The 24005-nt window shown below is 42.2% G+C and overlaps 1 protein-coding gene across 2 annotated transcripts in view; it reads left to right on the plus strand.

The window, feature by feature from the left end:
* Positions 1–24005, plus strand: part of appl2 (adaptor protein, phosphotyrosine interaction, PH domain and leucine zipper containing 2) — a 128131-nt gene that overhangs the window by 77370 nt on the left and 26756 nt on the right. For both annotated transcript variants that reach the window (XM_078553757.1, XM_078553759.1), the window contains 7 exons: positions 7111–7299; positions 14887–14929; positions 15027–15083; positions 15182–15273; positions 16330–16482; positions 16586–16638; positions 23573–23747. In XM_078553757.1, coding sequence (XP_078409883.1) covers positions 7111–7299; positions 14887–14929; positions 15027–15083; positions 15182–15273; positions 16330–16482; positions 16586–16638; positions 23573–23747 — 762 coding nt within the window. The remainder of the gene's footprint in view (positions 1–7110; positions 7300–14886; positions 14930–15026; positions 15084–15181; positions 15274–16329; positions 16483–16585; positions 16639–23572; positions 23748–24005) is intronic.

The following is a 24005-nucleotide window of genomic DNA, read 5'->3' on the forward strand; positions in this document are numbered from 1 at the left end:
TGGCACGTGGCACTGGCAGTAATCCAGAGGTTACTACATTTGAGGTTCTGCTTGCTGATTTTCTATCTAGCTTCCTAAGTTCTGATTGCAGGACCACATCCCCCTTCCTACCTAAGTCATTAGTACCAATGTGGGCCACGACCTCTGGCTGTTCACCTTCCCCCACAAGAATGTCCTGCATTCGCTCTGTGACATCCTTGGCCCTGGCAACAGGGAGGCAACATACCATCCTGGAGCCATGTCTACAGCCATAGAAATGCCTGCCTGTTCCCTTAACCAATGAATCCCCTATCACTATTGCTCTTTCTTTCTTCTTCCTCCCCTCCTGTACAGCCGAGTCGCTCATGGTGCCACGAACTTGGCTCTGACTGCACTCCTCTGAAGGACCAGCTTCCAAAACGGAAATCCGATTTGTGAGCGGGACCCCAGGGGACTCCTGCACTACCTGCCCACTTTTCTTGGACTGCCTAATGGTCACCCATTCCATCTCTGTCTCCTGGCACTTAAGCTGCAGTGTAACCACCTCTCTGAACGTGCTATCCACGTAGCTCTCAGCCTCACCGATGTGCCACAGTGACTCCACCCCACTCCACTGCCTTCTGAGGCAGAGAGTTCCAAAGTCTCACATCCCTCTGAGAGAAAAAAATTCCTCTTCATCTCTGTCCTAAAAGGATGCACTCTAATTTTAAAATGGTGCTTCCTAGTTCTGGACTCACCCACAAGAGGAAACATCCTTTCCGCATCCACCTTGTCAAGGCCATTCAGGATCTTACATACTTCAGACAAGTCACCCCTCACTCTTCTAAACTCCAGTGGAAACAAGCCCAGTCTGTCTAACCTTTTCTCATAAGACAACCCACTCATTCCAGGTATCAATCTAATAAACCTCCTTTGAACTGCCTCCAATGTATTTACATCCTTAAATATGGAGACCAAAACTGCGCACAATATTCAGGATGTGGTCTCACCAATGCCCTGTATAACTGAAGCATAACATCCTTACTTTTATGTTCAATTTCTCTCGTAATAAAGAAAAGCATTCCATTAACCTTCTTAATTACTTGCTGTACCTGCATGCTAACTGTGACTCATGCACGAGAATACCTAGATCCCTCTGCCCCTCGGAATTCTGCAAATGATCTCCATTTAAGTAATACTCTGCTTTTTTATTCTTCCTGCCAAAGTGAACAACTTCACATTTTCCTACATTATACTCTATCTGCCTGATTTTTGCCCACTCACTCAACCTATTTATGTCCATCTGCAACCTCCATATTTCTTCTTCACAAAAGTAGGGAGGTCATGTTGGAGTTGTATAGAACCTTGGTGAGGCCACAGCTGGAGTACTGTGTGCAGTCCTGGTCGCCACATTATAGGAAGGATGTGATTGCACTGGAGGGGGTGCAGAGGAGATTCACCAGGATGTTGCCTGGGATTTAAGTTATGAAGAGAGGTTGGATTGACTTGGGTTGTTTTCATTGGAGCAGAGAAGACTGAGGGGTGACCTGATCGAGGTGTACAAGATTATGAGGGGCATGGCCAGGGTGGATAGGGAGCAGCTGTTCCCCGTAGTTGAAGGGTCAGTCACAAGGGGACATAAGTTCAAGGTGAGGGGCAGGAAGTTTAGTGGGGATGTGAGGAAAAACTTTTTTACCCAGAGGTTGGTGACGGTCTGGAATGCACTGACTGGGAGGGTTGCCTCACATCCTTTGAAAAGTACCTAGATGAGCACTTGGCACGTCATAACTTTCAAGGCAATGGGCCAAGTGCTGGTAAATGGGATTAGGTAGGTAGGTCAGGTGTTTCTCACGTGCCGGTGCAGACTCAATGGGCCGAAGGGCCTCTTCTGCACTGTGTGATTCTGTGATTCTTCACAACATACTTTTCTATTTATCTTTGTGTCAGCTGCAAATTTAGCTACCATGCCTTTGCTCCCCTCATCTAAGTCATTGATGAAAATTGTAACAACTTGAGGCCCCAGCACAGACCCCTGTGGGACTTAACTTTTCACATCCTGCCAATCAGAAGAAGACCCATTTATGCACACTCTTTGTTTTCTGCCAGCCAACTAATCATCTATCCAGGCTAATGTGTTACCCCCTACACCATGAGCTTTTATTTTCTACAATAACCTTTGATGTGGCGCCTTATATCAAGTCAAAAACAGAATTACCTGGAAAAACTCAGCAGGTCTGGCAGCATCGGCGGAGAAGAGAAGTGTTGACGTTTCGAGTCCTCATGACCCTTCAGCAGAACTGAGTGAAGTTGGGAGAGGGGTGAAATATAAGCTGGTTTAAGGTCGGTGGGGGGGGTTGTAGGGACAAGCAAGCAGTGATAGGAGCAGATAATCAAAAGATGTTACAGACAAAGGAACAGGGAGTTGTTAAAAGTGGTGATGTTATCTAAGAGAATGTGCTAATTAAGAATGGATGGCAAGACACTCAAAGTACAGCTCTAGTGGGCGTGGAGTGGAAAGACTGACAGGGTATTATAGTTATAGATTTAAAAATAATGGAAATAGGTGGGAAAAGAAAAATCTATATAAATTATTGGAAAAAACAAAAGGGAGGGGGAAGAAGCGGAAATGGGGGTGGGGATGGGGGAGGGAGTTTAAGATCTAAAGTTGTTGAATTCAATATTCAGCCCGGAAGGCTGTAAAGTGCCTAGTCGGAAGATGAGGTGCTGTTCCTCCAGTTTGCGTTGGGCTTCACTGGAACAATGCAGCAAGCCAAGGACAGACATGTGGGCAAGAGAGCAGGGTGGAGTGTTAAAATGGCAAGCGACAGGGAGGTTTGGGTCTTTCTTGCGGACAGACCGCAGGTGTTCTGCAAAGCGGTCGCCCAGTTTGCGTTTGGTCTCTCCAATGTAGAGGAGACCGCATTGGGAGCAACGAATGCAGTAGACTTAAGTTAGAGGAAATGCAAGTGAAATGCTGCTTCACTTGAAAGGAGTGTTTGGGCCCTTGGACGGTGAGGAGAGAGGAAGTGAAGGGGCAGGTGTTGCATCTTCTGCGTGGGCATGGGGAGGTGCCATAGGTGGGGGTTGAGGAGTAGGGGGTGATGGAGGAGTGGACCAGGGTGTCCCGGAGGGAGCTATCCCTACGGAATGCCGCCAGGGGGGGTGAAGGGAAGATGTGTTTGGCGGTGGCATCATGCTGGAGTTGGCGGAAATGGCGGAGGATGATCCTTTGAATGCGGAGGCTGGTGGGGTGATAAGTGAGGACAAGGGGGACCCTATCATGTTTCTGGGAGGGAGGAGAAGGCGTGAGGGCGGATGCGCAGGAGATGGGCCTGACACGGTTGAGGGCCCTGTCAACGACCGTGGGTGGAAAACCTCGGTTAAGGAAGAAGGAGGACATGTCAGAGGAACTGTTTTTGAAGGTAGTATCATCAGAACAGATGCGACGGAGGCGAAGGAACTGAGAGAATGGGATGGAGTCTTTACAGGAAGCGGGGTGTGAGGAGCTGTAGTCGAGGTAGCTGTGGGAGTCAGTAGGCTTGTAATGGATATTGGTGGACAGTCTATCATCAGAAATTGAGACAGAGAGGTCAAGGAAGGGAAGGGAAGTGTCAGAGATGGACCATGTGAAAATGATGGAGGGGTGGAGATTGGAAGTAAAATTAATCAATTTTTCCAGGTCCCGACGAGAGCATGAAGCCGCACCGAAGTAATCATCGATGTACCAGAGAAAGAGTTGTGGGAGGGGGCCGGAGTAGGACTGGAACAAGGAATGTTCCACATACCCCATAAAGAGACAGGCATAGCTGGGGCCCATATCAAGTGCCTTCTGGAAATCCAAGTACAGTACATCTACAGGCTCCCATGTTACTCCTTCAAAGAACTCCAATAAATTGGTTAAGCATGATTTCCCTTTCACAAAACCATGCAAACTCTTCTCGATTACTTTGAGTTTCTCTATGTACCCAGCTATAACCTCCTCAATGATTGATTCTAACACCCATGACAGACATGAAATTAACTGGCCTATAGTTTCTTCTTTTCTGCTCCCTCCCTTCTTGAATAGAGGGATTATATTTACTACTTTCCAGCCTGATGGAACCTTTCCAGAATCTAGGGAATTTTGGAAAATTAACACCAATGCATCTACTACCTCATTAGCCACCTCTTTTAAGACCCTAGGATGAAGTCCATCAGGCCCCAGAGACTTGTCAGCCTGCAGCTCCATCAGTTTACTCAGTACTGCTTCCCTAGTGATTGTAAATTCACCAAGTTCCTCTCTCCTCTCCACCTCCTGTTTTACAGCTATTACTGGCATGTTTTTTGTATCCTCTATAGTGAAGATAGAAGCAAAATATTTGTTCACTTCACCCACCATTTCCTTATTATCTACTATTAACTCCACTCTGTCACTCTCTCGAGGACCAACATTCACTTCACTTACTCTTTTCCTTTTTAAATACCTGTAGAAACTCTTGCTATCTGTTTTTACATTTCTAGCTAGGTTCCTCTCATACTCTAATTTCTTTCTCCTGATTAACCTTATAGTCATTCTCTGTCGTTCTTTATATTCTGACCAATCGTCTGACCTGCCATTCATCTTTGTGCAGTTATATGCTTTTTACTTAAGTTTAATGGTTCCCTTTACTTATGTAGTTAACCATGGGTGGTGGGTCTTCCCTTTAGAATTTTTCTTAATCCGGACTAAAAGGCCCAATCTAGGCAGGGAAGTGGCAAGTCTAGACCGAACTGGTTTAAATATACCATACCCAACTCCAGGAGGACCCCTGTGTGCACGCTATCAGCCTGGCAGCTGGATGCCGGTTGAAGCCTTGGCTGGGAACTTGCTGGAACAGTTTTGGCAGTCAGGTAGATGGTGGGGAAGTGGCAAGTGATCGCAGTCAGGGGTGGAGGGTGGGGGGAAGTCTGGGGCCCTTGATAACATCCTGCTCCCTGCCCACAAGGAAAACATGAAAAATAAATGTACTCTACATCCCTCTGGGCTCATTTTTCCTTCCACCCTCGCTCATACTTGCCGCTCCTTTGGCCCCACTGCTCTGGTGCCCATTGCAGTTGACAAGGTGCAATATTGTCAGGATCAGAATGGCATCATCAGACCCAGACTTTTGTGCTAGAATGAGACCTTTGCTTGCCCAGCATATGGACCAAGCTGGCTGGTCAGAGCATACCTGTTAATGTGATGAGAAGGCTGAGTGACTAGGTTGCTTCAAGCATTTTATCTCTGACCAACCTCATTCTCAATCAGGTGTAAGGTATTTAATGTTGGGTTTAAAATATTTTGCAGGAATTATTGGGGTCTGATTTCAAGATTGTGGAGGCACCACCTCCATAGATTCTCACTGAGATCAGTAATTATTTGCCCTTAGTTTCAACTGGAGTCAAAATAATGGGAGCACATTAAATACTGCACAATTTACATAGTGAATAGCATTTCATTTGTATTTGGTGTATGAATAGAGAGGGCGCACTGGAAACTCAGACTCCACAGAATTCTCATAAATAACCATTTGTGTTAATGATTATTTTTCATAATGAAGAGTGAGAGAAAGTGGTGTTCCCCAAGGGCCAGTGCTAGGACTACTGCTTTTTTGCTATATTTAAATGAATTGGATATTGAAATATCGAGTAGAATTTCACAATTTGGTGATCATACACCCTTGGAGGTGTGGCAGACGTGAAGATGATATTAATCAACTGCAACAAGACATAGGCCAGCAGAATGAACAAGTGGCAGATGGAATTTAATAGAGAACCGCAGGTGATGCATTTTGGCAGAAGGGATAGGGAGAGGCAATATAGACTTAATAGCACAGTTCTAAAGTGTATGTAGGGACAGAGGGACCTGGGTATTTCTATGCATGGATCTTTGAAGGTGACAGGACATAGTGAGAAAGTAGTTAGCTAGGCATTTGGATCTTGTATAGAGCTATTGAGTACTGAAGTGCTGATTGAGTGTTGAACCAAGAAAGCTCTGGTTAGGCCAATTCCGGTCACCACTTTAGGAAGAATGTGAGGGCCTTTGAGAGCATACAGGGGAAATTTACCAGAATAGTTCAAGGGATGAGGAATTTGGCTACAGTGTTAAGTTGGAGAACTGTTGTTCCTTGGAGTAAAGGAAGTTAAGGAGAGATTTGATAGAGATGTACAAGAGAATGACAGGTTGACGTAAGGTAGACAAAGAAAAGTTGTTTCCATTACTGATGGTACAAGGACTAAGGAACAGTGATTTAAGATTTTGGGCAAGATGTACAGGAGGGATGTGAGGAAGAACCTTTTAATGCCACAAATGGTAATGACCTGGAGCTCGATGCCTAAGAGGGTGATGGAAACAGAGGCAATGAATGATTTCAAAAGGAAATTAGATGAGCTTTTGAGGGAAATAAATTTGCAGGGCTACCGGATAAAGGGGGCGAATGGGACTGACTGGATTGCTGTACAGGAAGCCAGCACGGACTTGATGAACTGAATGGCCTCCTTCTGTACCATAATGGATCTGTGACCCCTGAGAATAACTGGGGGCAATACGGAGATTGTACAGGGCAATCCACCATGAATACAACTCTCTGTGGTTATTAAAATGATCACATCTCTTCAAATTTGACAAAATTGAGTCATTCCTTGACCAAATGATGCACCCAGAATGTCACTGCAGCTCTGCTGAGGCGTGCACTCTGTCTGGTTTGTCTCTGAGCCATGGTAGTTGCAAGATGGTTAGCAATGAGGATAGTTATTTGATCCATCATTGTTCATCTGTCTGTATAAAATTCCCTCATTATAGCATTTAAATGATCCCTAGGGTTTACGTTGCCTATTCTAAATGTGATAGGGTTGAAGGCATGAGTGACTACACTGGTGCACCCTCTTTTGCCTTGCACCATCATCCCTTTTGTCATTGAATCACCCCTGCCTTCCACACTATCAGAGATCATCCCTTTTGTTCCCCCCGCCCCTCCCTTTCTCCTTTTTACTTGTTGACAAACTGTCACCTCCCTAACACCTTTCAGTTCTGACAAAAGACAATCAACTAGAAACATTAACTGTCTTTTTCTCTTTCTCTTTCTATTAATTTTAAGTGTTGACTCAGTTATTGTAACTCTGATATAATTGCATCTCTGTCCTTTTTTCCATTAGTAAAACAGGCCTGGTGTCTACATCCTGGGAAAGGTTGTATTTCTTTACTCAAGGAGGTAACCTAATGTGTCAGCCACGTGGGGCAGTAGCTGGAGGACTGATCATGGACCTGGATAATTGTTCGGTTATGGCAGTGGATTGTGAGGACAGAAGATACTGTTTCCAGATCACTTCACCTTCAGGAAAAACGTATGTAACAACTGCATCTTGTCACCTATACAGCATTTTTCAGTTATTTCTATGCCTTCTGCTCATTTGTCATTTTTATTGCTTTAACATTCTTTCAGTTTTGTTCCCATGACACTATTTATACTTGTGGGTAGTCTTCTGACAGGAGCAAAGTTGTGATGTTCAGCTGCTAACTTGAATGTCCTTCATTCTTCAATGACTGGCATCCTTTTTTTCTCCCAAATTGTCATGCCAAGAATCTGATAAACATGTGCTACCTGTCGCTAACCCTGCATTGTTTGCCTGCTTCTTTCCCCAGTTTTTATATTGAGGAAATATTGATGTTGCATGCAGCTTCTGCTCAAAACTTCAACCAATCACATGCACAGGAATTCCCAAGCTTTCACTATTAGTTTTCTTCAGACAACAATGACCAGCAGTAGCTTTCCTTTTCAGCCAAACCCATGCTCTGCTGGCTTCCTGTCCAGCCAATTCCATGCTTAAAATTCCAAAATTTTAATTCTCTGGCTCACTCCCACTCTGACCTCTCTGGCCTTGATCTCCTGTACTTTTCCAATGAAACTCAATTTAAATTCAAGGAATAGCTCATCATTCCATTAGGCACTTTATAGCCTTCCAAACTCAACATTGAGCTTAACAATTTCAGATCCTAGCCTCTGGATTGAAGCTGTTCTCTATTCCCTCTTCTAGACCCATCTTTTGTTTCTTTAGCTTCCCCATCATCATCTTTTTTCATATACCATCATTCCTTTAGTTATTTAATCTTTCCCATCTTTCACCCTATCACAGACCTTCCCTTTTGTTGTACCTCCCCTTTCCCTGTTCCCCTGCTTAAAACCTGTTAAACTCTAAATCTTTACAGTTCTAATGACATTAACCTGAAATGTTAACACCGTTTCTCTCTCCACAGGTGCTGTCTGACCTGCTGAATATTCAAACATTTTTTGTTCTGATTTCAAATTTCCAGCATTTTGCTTTTAACTATCCCAGTGGTCTCCTGGCCAGCCTCCCACCTGTACCCTTTTAAAATTTGAGTCCATCCAAAAGTCAGAGGCCTTTATCCCAACTGCTTCAAGCTCCATTCACCCATCACTGCTGTGCTGGCTGACTTACATTGCCTCCTTATCCAATAGCATCTTGATTTTAAAATTCCCATGCTTGTTTTCAAATCTCTCCCTCATCTTGCTCCTCCTTATCTCTAACCTCTTCCAGTTCTAGGGCCTCTTACTCATCCCCCTTTTTTTTTGCTCCACCATTGGCCACCATGTCTACACCTGCTAAGGACCCTCCCTGAATTTCTCCATCTCTCTATCTCTTTCTTCTCCTTTAAGATGCTCCTTCATTCCTTATGTGGCTCATGTCAAATTTTGCTAACATGGGATCAGGAACAGGCCAGTGCCTAACCACCTAACTTTGTGTCATCGGCAAACGTGGATATGTGGCTCGCTATCCCATCATCTAAGTCATTAATAAATACGGAGAATAATTGAGACTCTAACCCATATCCTTGCCAATTAGAATATATGCCCGTTACCCTTACTTACTTTCTGTTTCTTGTTGCTCAGCTAGTTTCCTAACCAGGTCAACAATTTGTCTTCAATTCCATGAGCTTCATCTTTAGCTAACAGTCTGTTATGAGCATTCTGGAAATCCATATAACTAACATTCATAATTATTCCCCTATCCACTACTTTTGTCAGGTTTACCAGGAATGACCTTTACAAATCCATGCTGGATCTCTCTGATCAGCTGAAAACTTTAAAGGTGTTCTGTCACCTTGTCCTTAATTATAGACCATAATAATTTTCCAACAAAGTTATTAGACTAACTGCTCTACAATTTCCTGGTTTCTCTCTTCACCTTTCTTAAATAGTTGAGTGACATGTGCAATTTTCCAATCTAGGCTGACTCTCTGCAATAGCAATTCTGCTTGATTGGCATCTCATCCATCATCTTAAACATTCACTCCCTCCACTGGTGCACAGTGTAACACATCTACAAAATACACTGCAGCAACTCGTCAAGTCTCCTTCAACAACACCTTCCAAACCCACAACCTCTACCACCTCATAAGACAAGGGCAGCAGACACATGGGAATGCCACCATCATCTGCAAGTTCCCCTCCAAGTCTCACACCATTCTGACTTGGAATTATATCTCTGTCCCTTCATTGTCGCTGGGTCAAAAAACTGGAACTCCCTTCCTAACAGCACTGTGGATGTACCTACACTGGATAGATTGCAGTCGTTCAAGCAGGCAGTGTGCCACTGACTTCTCAAGGGCAGTTGGGAATGGACAACAAATGCTGACCTTGCCAGCGATGCTGACATCCCATGAAATAATTTTTTAAAAGCTCCACCTTTTCCCTGTAGCCCTGCAAATTTGTTCCCTTCAGGTGCTTATCATTTTCCCTTTCGAAAGCGAAGATTTTTTTTGGAGTCCCATTAATCATCATCATTAACAGTTATGCCCAGTTAACTTTGGACAGTCTCTATGTAATCCCCTTGAAGTTTGCCTTACCTAAATCTAGAATCCTAATAGCTGTGATGTCCCTTTCAAGTACAATTTTAAACTTGATCATATTATGATTGCATTTAGATAAATGTTCATACGCTGTTAGGCAGCTAATTAAATCTGGCTCTTTGCTTCTTACTAAGTCTAATATGGCATGCACCCTTGGTTCCAGGACATATTGTTGCAGGAAAGAATCCAGGACACATTCAAGAAATTCCTAACCCTTCTGACATGACCAAATCTGCTTATCCCAATCTATATAAAAGATAAAATCTCTCATTAAAATGACTCTACTATTGCTATATGTTGTCTAATCTCTGCTTTGATACAATCTATCACTTCACAGTTGTTGCCTTAATTCCAGTTTTATTTCTTACGTCAACCCATGGAATCTCCACTGCCTGCTTACCTTACTTATCTTTGAGTAATTTCATCCTTAATCAGTAATGCTACTCCTCCCCTTCTATAATTTTCCTATGCTCCCTGTTGACCTAATAACTGCTATATTTAGTTCCCAGTCCTGACCATCTTGCAGCCATGCCTCAATAATTTGTAGCCTCCAGGCTGCATTCACATCTGCATTTCATTCAATTTATTCCATATACTCTGATCATTTATATAAAGAACCCTTATTTGGGCACACACCCCAGTAAGTAGTATGAAGTCCTGTTCAACTGAGTACTATTTCAACAGACTACTTAACTCGGGATAAAATGCAGATGCTGGAATAAACCCACAGGTCTGGTAGCATCTGTGGAGAGAGAAACAGAGTTAACGTTTTGAGTCCGTATGCAGACTTAAAACATTAACTCTGTTTCTCTCTCCACAGATGCTGCCAGACCTGAGGAGTTTTTCCAGCATTTTCTGTTTTCACTTAACTCAGGGAATTTGGTGAGTGGGGGAATTTTACGGGTTGGCCTTTTTAGAAAATCAGTTCAAGTTTTGCATTTAATATCAACCTTGTCTCTTTTGATCTTATTGGTAAATAAACTGCCTGGTAGAGGCAGTGCAAAGTTTTTAGTTAGGTAGCTAGTTAGAACTGGTTACCTAGTCATTAGAGGCTGATTCAGGTCTTTGGAATTTTGCTAGTATAAATGCAGAAGGTTTCTGCTTATGCACAAAGTAGCATGAAATACAGCTCAATGGAGTACTGCTTTGGCATAGTCCTTACTTAACTTGGGGGATTTGGTGAGTGAAGGAATTTGGTGCCGTGAGGGAAGAGGTGGTGCTCTGGTCTTATACAGAACAAATAGTTGTCCGAGACGGAGAGTGAGACAAAGCAAGACCTGAGAGCTGAAATTAGAGGCTTTACTTAGGTGAGCAGGTGGATGATTGGTTGGTGAGTTTTACAGTTCAAAACTAGTATGGTGCAAGTATTAGTACTGTATTAAATTTATAGTTTAACTAGTTAAACTACTTGATATAATATTAAAAATTGTTGAATAAAGACCTGAGTGAATGAATTAAATTAAATAAAGAGTCATAGAATGGTTACAGCACAGAAGAAGGCCATTAGGCCTGTTGAGTGGCCCTCTGAAGGAACAATTCACTTCCTTGCCTTTTGTCTGTAACCCTACAGTTTTTTCCATTTCAGATAATGATCCAATTCTGTTTTGAAAGCTTCAATTAAACTTGCCTTTACCTCTCACGCAGTGCATTTCAGAAAAAAGGTTTTCCTCATTGCTTCGTTTGCTGATTACCTTAAACCTGTGCCCTGATTCTTGATCCTTCACCAATGGCAATAGTTCCTCCTTATCTACTCTGTCCAGACGCCTCATGATTTTGAACACCTATTAAATCTCCTCTCAACCTTCTCTTCTCCAAGGAAAACAGTCCCAACTTTTCCAATCTAACTACGTAGCTGAAGTTCTTTATCCCTGGAACCATTCTCGTGAATCTTTTCTGCACCCTCTCTAATGCCTTCACGTTGTTCCTAAAGTGTGGTGTCCAGAATTGGACTCAGTACTTCAGCTGAGGCTGAACCAGTATGTTATACAGGTTTAATGTAACCTCCTTGCCTTTGTACTCTGTGACCATATTGATAAAGCCCACGATACTGTATGTAATCTGTCCTGCCGCTTTCAATGCACATATACACCCAGGTCCCTCAGCTCCTGCACCCCCTTTATTTTAGATTGTCTCTCTGCATTCTTCCAATCAAAATGAACCACTTTACACTTCTCTGCATTAAATTTCATCTGCCACTTGTCTGCCTTTTCTACCAACTTGTCTATGTCCTTTTGAAGCTCTACACTATCTTCCTCGTGGTTCACAATACTTCCAAGTTCATATCATCCTCAAATTTTGAAATTGTGCGCTCTTGTGCACAAGATCTTAGTATTAATATAATATCAAGAAGAGATGGGGAATTCCACTATAAATTTTCCTCCTGTTTGAAAAATGACCATTCGCTGCTTTGTTTCCTGTCACTCAGACAATCTTGTATCCATGTTGCTATTGCCCCTTTTATTCCATGAGCTATAACTTTGCTCACAAGACTGTTGTGTGGTACTGTATCACATGCCTTTTGGAAGTCCATGTGCACCTCATCAACCCTCTATTAACTCATCAAAAAACCCAAGCAAGTTAGTTAAACCTAATTTTACCTTAAATCCTTGCTGGCTTTCCTTCATTTGCCCAAGTGACTGTTCTTGTCCCAAATTGTCATTTCTAAAAACTTTCCCAACACCAAGGTTAAACTTGTAGTTGCTGGGCTTATCTTTACACCCTTTCTTGAACAAGGGTATAATGTTTGCAATTCTCCAGGTCTCTGGGGCCACCCCTGAGTCTAAAGGAGATTTGAAAATTATGGCCAGTGTCTTCAATTTCCTCTCTCACTTCTTTCAGTATCTTTGGATGCATCTAATCTGGCCCTGGTACCTTATCAACTCACCAATCAAGTACAGACAACCTACCCAATACCTTTTCCTTATTAATTTTAAACCCTTCAATTGCTTGAACGACCTCCTCTTTCACTAGGACCTCGGCAGCATCTTCCTTGATAAAGACAGATGCCAGTATTAATTTAATACCTCAGCCATGTCCCCTGCTTTCATGTGCAAATCCCCTTTTTGATCCCTAATTGGCACCACTCCTCCTGTTGACACACTTCTACTATTTATACGCTGATAGAAAACTTTTAGATTCTCTTTCATGTTAGCTGCCACTCTCTTTGCTGCTCTTATTTGCTTTTCCAATTTTCTGAACCATCTGTATTTGGCCTGATTCTCAATTGTATTGTCCACCTTATTAAACATTTATCATAAGCACACTTTTTCTGCTTTATCTTAATTTGTATCTCCTTCATCATCCAGGGAGCGCTGGATTTGTTTGCCCTATCCTTCCCCTACATGGGAATATACCTTGACTGTACTTGAACTATCTCTTCTTTAAAGGCAGCCCATACTTTTGCTGACTCATCTTTGATTCAAGTTTATCTGGGCCAGATCCATTGAAGTCAGCTTCCCCCCATTGGTTGTTATTCTTCCTCTGGATTACTCCTTGTCCTTTTCCACAGCCAACCTGAACCTTACGATACAGTGATCACTGCCCCCTAAAATGTTCTCCTACTGACACTTGATCTACCTCATTCTCAAGCACCAGGTCCAACAGTGCCTCATTTCTCATTGAACTGAAAACATACTGCTGTAGAAAATTTTCCTGAGCATACTATGGGAATTCTTCCCCCTCTCTTCCCTTGGAAATACTGCTATCTTTATTTGGATAATTAAAGTGCCCCATGATAACTACTCTACAATTATTGCACTTCTCTACAATTTTCTTGCAAATTTGTTCCTCTACATCTTTCCCAATAATTGGTGACCTATAGACTAGACCAAACAATGTGATTTAACTTTTTTGCTCCTTCGCTCTAGCCAAATAGATTCTGTCCCTGACTTCTCTGGGACGTTCTTTCTTTCTCCAGCATTGCAATATTCTCATTAAACAATACTGCCACTCCTGTTCCTTTCCTTTCCTTCCTATCTTTCCTGAATACTTTATATCCAGGGATACTTAACACTCAAGTCCTACCCTTCTTTGAGCCAGGCCTCTGTTATCACCGCAACATCATTTTTTCACGTGGCTATCTGCGTCTACAACTCACCAATCTTATTTATCACTGTAACCCTAATTTAGACTTTTTAATTTCCCTTTTATGCTGAGCCCACCTAATAACCCACTGTTTCCTACTCTAGTACTGCTGTCTCTTCTAGTATTCTTTGTATCTTGGTATCCTTCTCAAGTATTACCTCTTGGTTCTCACACCCTTGTGAATTCCCGCTCTTTACGTTGCCCCTGTTCTGTGTTCCCGCTCTTTACGCTGCCCCTGTTCTGTATTCCTACTCTTTACGCTGCCCCGTTCTGTGTCCCTGTTCTTTACGCTGCCCCGTTCTGTATTCCCGCTCTTTACGCTGCTCCGTTCTGTGTTCCTGCTCTTTACTCTGCCCCGTTCTGTATTCCCACTCTTTACGCTGCCCCATTCTGTGTTCCTGTTCTTTACGCTGCCCCGTTCTGTATTCCCGCCCTTTACGCTGCTCCCATTCTGTGATCCCGCTCTTTACGCTGCTCCCATTCTGTGTTCCCGCTCTTTACGCTGCCGCCGTTCTGTGTTCCTGCCCTTTGCACTGCACCAGTTCTGTGTTCCCACTCTTTACGCTGCCCCCATTCTGTGTTCCCGCCCTTTACACTGCCCCCTGTTCTATTTTCCCGCCCTTTACACTGCTGCTGTTCTGTGTTTCCGCTCTTTATGCTGCTGCTGTTCTGTGTTTCTGCCCTTTACACTGCTGCTGTTCTGTGTTTCTGCTCTTTACGCTGCTCCCGTTCTGTGTTCCCACCCTTTATGCTGCTCCCGTTCTGTGTTTCCGCTCTTTATGCTGCCCTGTTCTGTGTTCCTGCCCTTTATGCTGCTGCATTCTGTGTTCCTGCTCTTTACACAGTCGCCGCTTTATTATAACCAAAAAGAAGCAGAGGTGTACATGAAGCTCATGGGGACCTTGATGTGTACCTTTGGACTGTTCAGTAATAGGCTTAACTGCAGCACGGCTTTTCATATATTAATGTTTTTTTTCTAGGAGCATTATCCTTCAAGCAGAAGGCAAACAGGAGTATGAAGAGGTATCATGTTAAATTATATTCTGGAATTTTTTTTGCTTTACATTGATTTAATTAAAAATCGTCATAATTTTTCTGTTTCTGTTTATTACTTTCTTAGTGGATTTGCACCATTAATAATATTTCCAGGCAGATCTATCTCACTGACAACCCTGAGGTAACCTCTGTTATTGTTGTATTGATGTTGCTGTATTTTGCCTTAAATGTCTGTATTTAAAGTTAATGTATTAACATACTGTTGCTCTTCTGTGCTAGGCAATTGCAATCAGGCTGAACCAGACAGCAGTGGAAGCAGTGACACCTATGTCCACATTTCAGAAAAAACATGAAAGTTTTCGTCCTCAGAGGTAAGAAGTGAAGTGAAATGAATTAGTTTAGAGGTAACTGACAATGATGATGCACAACAACCATCTACAAACAGATACATTCTGGCTCATTCAAAACTCCACATCCATGTTATGGTATAGAATTAATTGTCCGGTGCAGTTCTGTGCGATAAAGATGTTTTGTGCACAGCAAGGTTCCACAAACTACAGTGAGGAGTTTTTAAAATTGCCGTTAGCAACCACTTCCCTGAAACAACTTGCATGGCAGAGATTAGAAGAGCCACACCTGGTTGTAAACAGAGAACCTTACACCTTACTTCTGCTGCCTTATGATCAAAAATTGTTATACCTGGTACACTCTAGTGTTATTAAAGATTCTCTTCAGTACATTTAAGGTCATGAAAAATCAATTTCTCACCAACTTGCATACATTTATTTAAATTAAGTATATTCTTATATTTACGATAATTCTAGAATCATGTGTTTATAGGGTGGGTGGGTTGAATTGAGGCAATGGTGTATTAGTCCTGTTGCATGACGCCTTCAAACATGGCTCCCCACCAGGCGTGCATATATATAATGTATAAATACATATAGTTCTTACTGGATAGAATCAATTTTTAGCCCATTTGAAAGACCCTTCAGAGGAACAGATCACTGCTGCGCTTGCTGTGTCCGATGTAGCTCTATTGAGCTATGGCACCACTTGCTGAACTCTTCCTGCAGGTTAAACCCAGTCAAACAGACACACTGAGTCTGAAATAATATTGCTATTGACTGACCCAAACTGTAGCATTTTATTCGAATATTCATTGGTTATTCCAAATTGTAACTTTTGTACTTAAAAATTCATGTTTCCAGCCACTGCCACTGCAGAATGACCAGGAGCTTCTCTCCCCACCAACACTAACATTGGTGACATGCTACCTGCTGCTCCTAACAACCTTTGCTGAACATTCCTGAGAATGCCAATTGTTCTCCTGAGTTTCAGGGACAGGAAAGATTATTGTGATCTCCTGTGCCAAGTGAAGTGTTGTTTTCTGCTGATTGTTTGTTGTTGTTTTGTGTGCATTACAGAGCTGAGAGTGAGTGTACTGAAGCTGCGAGCAGTGAGAAATGTTTGCCGGATGCCCCAGAATCCGTAGATCCACTAGTAATCCCTGGAACTCCGATTCAGTTTGACCTGTGTACAACAAGTGAAGTCTCCGATCAGAACAAGTCTGTCAGCAGGTTTGTGTATTCAAAATTTTCAAAGTAGAAAAATAAATTCAAGCCAGCTTCTGAATCTTGAGAAATGTTATCTGTGTACTTTAATTAGTTAAATATCTTTCAGGCGCACAAACCCATTTGGAGAATCAGACCATGACAAAGCTGCCACTTCAGAGGGTAAGAAACCTTTTAGATGAAAGGGTACTGTTATTTGTTTGTATCAGAAAATAATTCTACAAAAGGTCTTTTAAAATATATAAAGAGCAGGAGGATAATGAAGGAAAGAGCAGGACCAATTAGCAATCAAAAAGGTAAGTTGGTGTAGTGGTGCAAGATGTAGACATGTCCTTAATGAATACTTTGCATTTGTTTTCACAAAAGACAAGTTGAGATGGGATTAGCATAGTGAGAGAGGAAACATTTAGGTGTTTGGCCTCCTTGAAAGTGGAGAAACCCCCAGGCCCAGGTGAAATGCATCCCAGGCTACGAAGAGAAGCAGGGAGGGAACAGTGGAGGCTCTGACTGTCATTTTCCAATCCTCTCTTGCAACAGGCATAGTTCCAGAGAACTTGGAGGACTGCTAACATTGTACTATTGTTTAAAGAGGATGGAAGGGATAGTCTGAGTAACTATGAACCAGTCATCGTTACCTCAGTAGCGGGTAATTTATTGGAAAAAATTCTGAGTGGTAGATTCTCATTTAGAGAGGTTAGCACATGGATTTGCTAAACGAAGGTCTTAGCGGACTAACCTACTCAAAATATTCCATCAAGTTACTCAGGTAAGATCTTCCTTTATCCATGCTGGCCTCACTAAATGAGAATCTACCACTTAGAATTTTTTCTGATAAGTTGCCCATGATATGGCAAACTGATCAGAAAATTAAAAGTCCTGAGATCCAAGGGAAAGTGGCTAGATGGATTCAATATTGACTCAGTGACAGGAAGCATATGGTAATGGTCGATGGGTGTTTTTGTGGGATTCTGGAGGGCTCAATACTAATTCCCTTGCCGATCGTGGTATATGTCAATGACATACACTTAAATCTAGGGGGTCACATTTAAGAAGTTTGCAAGTGATAGGAAAATTGACCATGTGGTTGATATTGAGGAAGAAAGCTGTAAACTGCAGGAACTGCAGGTTAGGTGGGCAGAAAAGTGGCAAATGGACTTCAATCTGGAGAGGTATGAGGTAATGCATTAGGGGAGGATGAACAAGGCAGTGGAATACACCACAAATAGTAGGAATCTGAGAAATGTAAAGGAACAAAGAGACCTTGGAGTGCATGTCCATAGTCCTGAAAATAGTAGGACAGGTAGATAAGCCACACGGGACACTTTCCTTTATTAGCTGAAGCATAGACATAGGACAATAAGGTTATGCTAGAACTGCATAGATCATTAGTTAGACTTTAGGAAGCATGCCACATATGGTTTTGGTCATCACATTACAGCAAGGGAAAGTGCAGAGGAGATTTAAGAAGATGTTGCTAGGAATGGAAAATTTTAGCTATGAAGAATGATTGGATAAGCTGGGGTGGTTTACTTTGGAACAGAGTAGGCTGAGGAGAGATTTATTTGAGGTGTATAAAATTACGATGCACCCAGATAGAATGGGTAGGAACCAGCTATTCTGTTAACAGAGGAGTAAAAAAAAACTGGGGAATGGATTCAGTGTAATTGGTAGAAGGATTAGAAGGGAATTGAGGAGTCATTTTTTTTTACCCGAAGGGTGGTGGGACCGGGAATTCAATAAGCAGAAACCTTCACCGTGTTTAAAAAAAACACTTGGATATGTGCTTTAGGTGCAGTAACCTACAGGGCTATAAACCAAGTGCCGGAAGGTGGATAACTCCTTTTTGGCCAGCATGGACATGATGGGCTAATTGGCCTCCTTCTATGCCATAAATGTTTCTGTTTGTCCGTTTCATGTGACAGTTAAACATTGAATTTTTGAGTTTAGAGTATGCCGCTGCACGTCAAACAGTTTCTGTAAACTCCAGACATTGCTCTTTCAATCAGATGTGTTCTTTTCCAGAAAGCCAGTCGGTGAAGGATAGAACTGGAGCCCATCTTTACACACATTTATGTTTATATTTATTTACAGAGTTGCACATTACAAGCTTACACCTCTGAACTCAATAACCATAGTTTGAGCCCGTTCTTATTTGTAGGGTCTCGAATGAATGCTCAGTCAATGCCCACCACCTGCATACAAATAAACACAATTAATATGCAATTAGTAGATTCCCTTCTCTTTCTTTCAATGAAAATCAGAGTTAATATGTGCAACCAGAATTTCAAAGAAATTAAATCAAAATGTCCATATTCTGTTCAAAGCGTTATATTGCGAGACACCTCTCCTCTTAAGACCCTTAACAATTTCTTTGTATAAGCATTTCTTTTGTAAAATAGTTGATGACTTGTATCCAGCCAATTAATTTTAGATTAATTAATTAATTAATTCCCTTCTCTCCAACATTTGTTTCCAGCTGGCAAGGTCGGTCCGTAATACAAAAAAAAAACTGCAGACGCAGGAAATCTGAAATAAAGATAAAATGCTAAAAAACTCAGCAGGTCAGGCAACTCTGTGGAGAGATAAACCATTAGCGTTTCAGGTCCACATCAACTCTGTTTCTCTCTCCACAGTTGCTGCCTGACTTGCTGAGCATTTTCTGTTTTCATTTTATGTTGATCAATAGCCTTTTCTTCTTCACAATTTTCTAGAATGTACATTATCCTATAACGACCGATTATTTACGTAACGTTCAGTTGTTATACTATCTTCAGTATGCTCCTTGTACAGAATCTCATTTAAAATATTTGACCAACAGAATCCCATATCCACTGCATCCAGAAGAGCCAGTGTTTCAGCAGCTAAAGTAGTTGTAATAACCTGTTTTATTTTCTTCGCATCTGAACCTAAAGGACAGCATTTCACATTTTCACCCATAAGAAATACTGAAACAACCACACTGTAATATCCATCAGGAGGTTAGCATGTGAAGCATTGCTAAAAATGGCTAGCTTTATGTTCTTTGGGTCACCTAAGTATGGGAACTTAAGTATTTCTTAAGTATTTCAGCATTTCTCCAGACCTTTTTTTAATGTTCTAATTGCATTTAAACCTCGGCTATTTTAGTGTTTCAGCACAGTACTTTAATTTCAATACATCAAAACTAGCATCTTGCCTAGTCTGAGTGCACAATCAGTTCAACTGACCAGTCAAGCTTCGCAATTGCTCTGTCTCTTCTTGAGATCTAACATCACCCTTATGTGAGGACCTAGCACAATTAACCAGGATGGGAGTAATGTGCTAAATAGGATTGCTGATTTAAAGTAATTCCAGACCTACTCTACTTAATATCTAAACCAATAAATTTAAATACCCACAAGCCTGACTCCCAATTTTGAATTCTACTTTAATCTTTAGTAGCCCCTTTCTAACATTATGCAGTGCTGCCCTATAAGAAATCATGAACATGCATCATGAAGATGCCTGAAAGTTTTCCTTTATTATACCAATAAAGATTATTGGATCTGCTTCTAGTTAAACACAGGCTATTTTCAGCAAAACAGATCCCATTGAAAAATACCTACCCTGGGAGCATCATTCAGGCTGTGGATAAATTTGTTTATTTTCCTAATTTTCCTTCAGCATCTGCTGTGTCTTTGGGAGGTTTCAGAAACACATCTCTCTGAGAAGTGTCGTCCTGCAGAAATGGGCCTTTTACATCGATTGATTGAACACCCCACCTGCCACCCCTCCTCCCCCACATCCCCCTCCCCCCCCAGTGAATATGTGGTCAGAAGAGCCAAAAACATTTTATAGATTACTTTTCCAGCTGTGGGCAAATCCACTGTAACATCTGTTTCACTCTTCAAAACCCCAAGCTACCAGCTTCTTTAGCCTCATCAGTCCCATCTGCAAGGACTTTCTCAGTACAAATCCACCTTTGTGACAAAGCTGGTTGCCCCATACCTGGTATCTCAGAATAGTCTCCAAGTTCCCTCCAACTATCTAATTCCCCTTTCCTGGCCTCTATTAGTTTATCCCCAAATTTATTGGCAGCTACCAAAACTTCCTGATCATGAGGACTTCTGCTTCTACATCTGTTCCAAACTGTTCTGTGGCCCTTATTTCATTGTCTAATCTAGTCACTTTTGTATCTGTCGGAACTACTGCTGCAAGATCTCCCTTCAGAGGGTCTTTTTCTGTGCAAGTGTCACATCCAAACCCACTGTTAGTATTTGCACTTCACTTTCTCACTCTCCACTCCTTCACCTTTTAATACAGGAGGACTATTGCAGAGCACAAAAAGCAATTTGGGATTTTTCCCATAGTTCAATTAATTTTTATTCTTTCACATGATGTGGGAATTGCTGGCTAAGCCAGTATTTGTAGCCGATCCGTAATTACCCTTGAGAAGATGGTAGTGAGCCACATTCTTTAAACGCTTCAGTCCATGTGGTGTAGGTACACCCACAGTGCTGTTAGGGAGGGTGTTCCAAGATTTTGACCCAGCGACAGTGAAGGAACGGCAATATATTTCCATATATATATATGGTGTGTAGCTTGGAGGGAACTTGCAGGTGGTGGTGTTCCCATGTATCTGCTGCCCTTGCTCTTCTAGGTGGCAAAGATCTCTTGTTTGGAAGGTACTGCTGTAGGAGCCTTGGTGATTCAAGGGGTCCTTGCGTATGAAAGCATGTCACTTCTAGCAAGCGTAAATGAGCCACATTACAAGGTTGATTATACAGGGACCCATCCTTTGGAAACAAAATGAACATGTTCAAGCCTTACCCCTTTTTTGTATTACTTGGGAGCTTGGGGGGCCTGTAGTTGCCCATTGCTTTCTCCATGGCAATGCCTTGGCCAATCAGTATCGACTTGCCAACCAATCAGCACCCTTTTCTCCTGTAGCATAAATTGTTGTGATGATTTGAAATTTGGCATTCTTGCATTTGTCCTGGTGAGTGCAGGACGCAAAGCTTCAGCAACGTGTCTCTCTTTTCAGCAAAATTCAGGTTGTGTATGACTAAGCGACTGCAAGTTTCTCTTTTTTTTTAAACTAAGACTGAAATAGCCTGGTCCCTTTAACATGGCCAAATATGGTTCTATGCTCCTATAACTAACACTGATATGGCCCTACATCCCTTTATAAAGCACTGATATAACCCTTTATCCCTTTAGCTAACCCTGATTCCAGCCCTGTATCCCTTTGACTAACCTTGATTGGCCCTATATCCCTTTAACTGATCCTGACATGGCCCCGTATCCCATTAATTAACCCTTATCTGCACCTATATACTTTTAACAAAACTTGATATGCCTGAGTCCTCTTCTCTCAGGAACCCACATCCCTTTTTCAAGGCTTTTCTATGTCTGATATTTTCCTATCCACTGGTAATCTGCAAGTCCTCTACTTGAGAAAAGAAATAGCTATCCTGCCATTTTATTCTCCTGACTGCCAGCAGGGAATGTTTGAAGCTAATAGAATAGATGCATTTAGGGAGAAGCTACCAAAGAATGTGAGATGGGCTGGTTACAAAGATGGTTATAATAGATTTAGATGAGGAAAGATGTAGGCTCGAGTGGAGCATAATCACCAGCATGGACTGGTTGGGCTGAATGGCCTGTTTCTATACTGTTTATGGTGAGGTGAGAGTGACTGCTCTTGACATCAAGGCAGCATTTGACTGAGTGTGGCATCAGGGAGCCTTGGCAAAACTGGAGTCAATGGGAATCAGGGGGGAAACTCTCTGCTGGCTGGAGTCATACCTAGCACAAAGGAAGATGGTTGTGGCTGTTGGAGGGCAGTCATCTCAGTTGTGTAGTGTCCTAGACCTAACCATCTTCAGCTGCTTCATCATTGAACTTCCTTCCAACATAAGGTCAGAAGTGGGGATATTTGCTGATGATTTTACAATGTTCAGCATCATCTCCAACAAGAGAGAATCTAACCATCGCTCCTTGACATTAAATGACATTACCATCGCTGAATCCCCACTATCAACATCCTGGGGGTTACCATTGACCAGAAACTGAACTGGACCAGCCATATAAATACTGTGACTATAAGAGTGGGCCAGAGGCTAGGAATCATGCGATGAGTAACTCACCTCCTGACTCCCCAAAGCCTGTCCACCATCTACAACACACAAGTCAGGAGTGTGATAGGATACTCTCCACTTGTCTGGATGAGTGCAGCTCCAACAACACTCAAGAAGCTCGGCACTGTCCAGGACAAAGCAGCCTGCTTGATTGGCATCCCATCTACAAACATTCACTCCCTCCACCACCGATACACAGTGGCAGCAGTGTGTACCATCTACAAAATGCACTGCAGGAACTCACCAAGGCTCCTTAGACAGCACCTTCCAAACCCACAATTGCTACGATCTAGAAGGACAAGGGCAGCAGATAGATGGGAACAGCGCAACCTGGGAGTTCCCCTCCAAGCCATACGCCATCCTGACTTGGAAATACATCGTCGTTCCTTCACTGTCACTGGGTCAAAATCCTGGAACTCCCTCCCTAACAGCACTGTGGGTGTACCTACACCACATGGACTTCAGCGGTTCAAGAAGGCAGCTCACCACCACCTTCTCAAGGGCAACTAAAGATGGCCAATAAATGCTGGCCTAACCAGTGATGCCCATATCGCATGAATGAAGTAAAAGAAACGTAGTACCCAAGGGTAAACTAGGAGGTGCCTCACCTAGAATTAGATGAAAATTTTTCTGGTTGGAAGATCTGCTGGTTGCAATTGGAGAGTCTGCAGGTTGGATTTGGTAGGCTATTCTGCTACTTTACTGACTGAACCAACAAGCGCAGTGACACTGTTTTGCGGTCTTCTGGGACAGCGAATCATAGGAATAGATCATTGAAGGACATTCTCTGAGGGACCTGTACTCAAAATGGTAAAACATTCTTTCTAAGGTTTTGCTGTGTGTTATTTCACAATATAATTACAGTCATAACTTTGAAGCCACTGATTTAGATTTCCCTCTAGATGCAAGGATGCACAGATATTGTGGAATTAGATTGTAATTAAGCTTTATAGCACCAACATTCTAACATATTTAAGATTCAACTTTTTTTTTTACAGATTTGCTTTTGCACCAAGTGTTTACAGTCAGGTTTTTAGGTTCCATAGAAGCGATAACCGACCAGAATGATGAGTTAATCTATGAGACGATGAGACAGGTTTTGGCTGCACGAGCAATCCATAATGTCTTCCGTATGACAGAGTTTCAGATGGTTGTCAGCTCCCGGGAACTGAGGTAAATAGGAGTTCAACTGCTTCTGTTATAAAACTTCTAATTACAGACTTCATTTTTCTCTCAATCCAAGGCTTGTTTTAGAATTTTAGTTTGCATATTTTCTATCAGACTATGCAATATGTGCAAAGTTCAGTAAAACACTAGGTTTGGCTTTGCTTTTAAAGATAAAGGTATCGTAAATAGCAACATATAAGTCAACCCCCATTGTTGGAGGGATTTTTCAAGGCTTCAGAGATCGAATTATACACTGAGATCTAG

The sequence above is a fragment of the Cetorhinus maximus genome, chromosome 12, assembly GCF_964194155.1.
Source record: "Cetorhinus maximus chromosome 12, sCetMax3.hap1.1, whole genome shotgun sequence".
NCBI classification, from domain to species: Eukaryota; Metazoa; Chordata; class Chondrichthyes; order Lamniformes; family Cetorhinidae; genus Cetorhinus; species Cetorhinus maximus.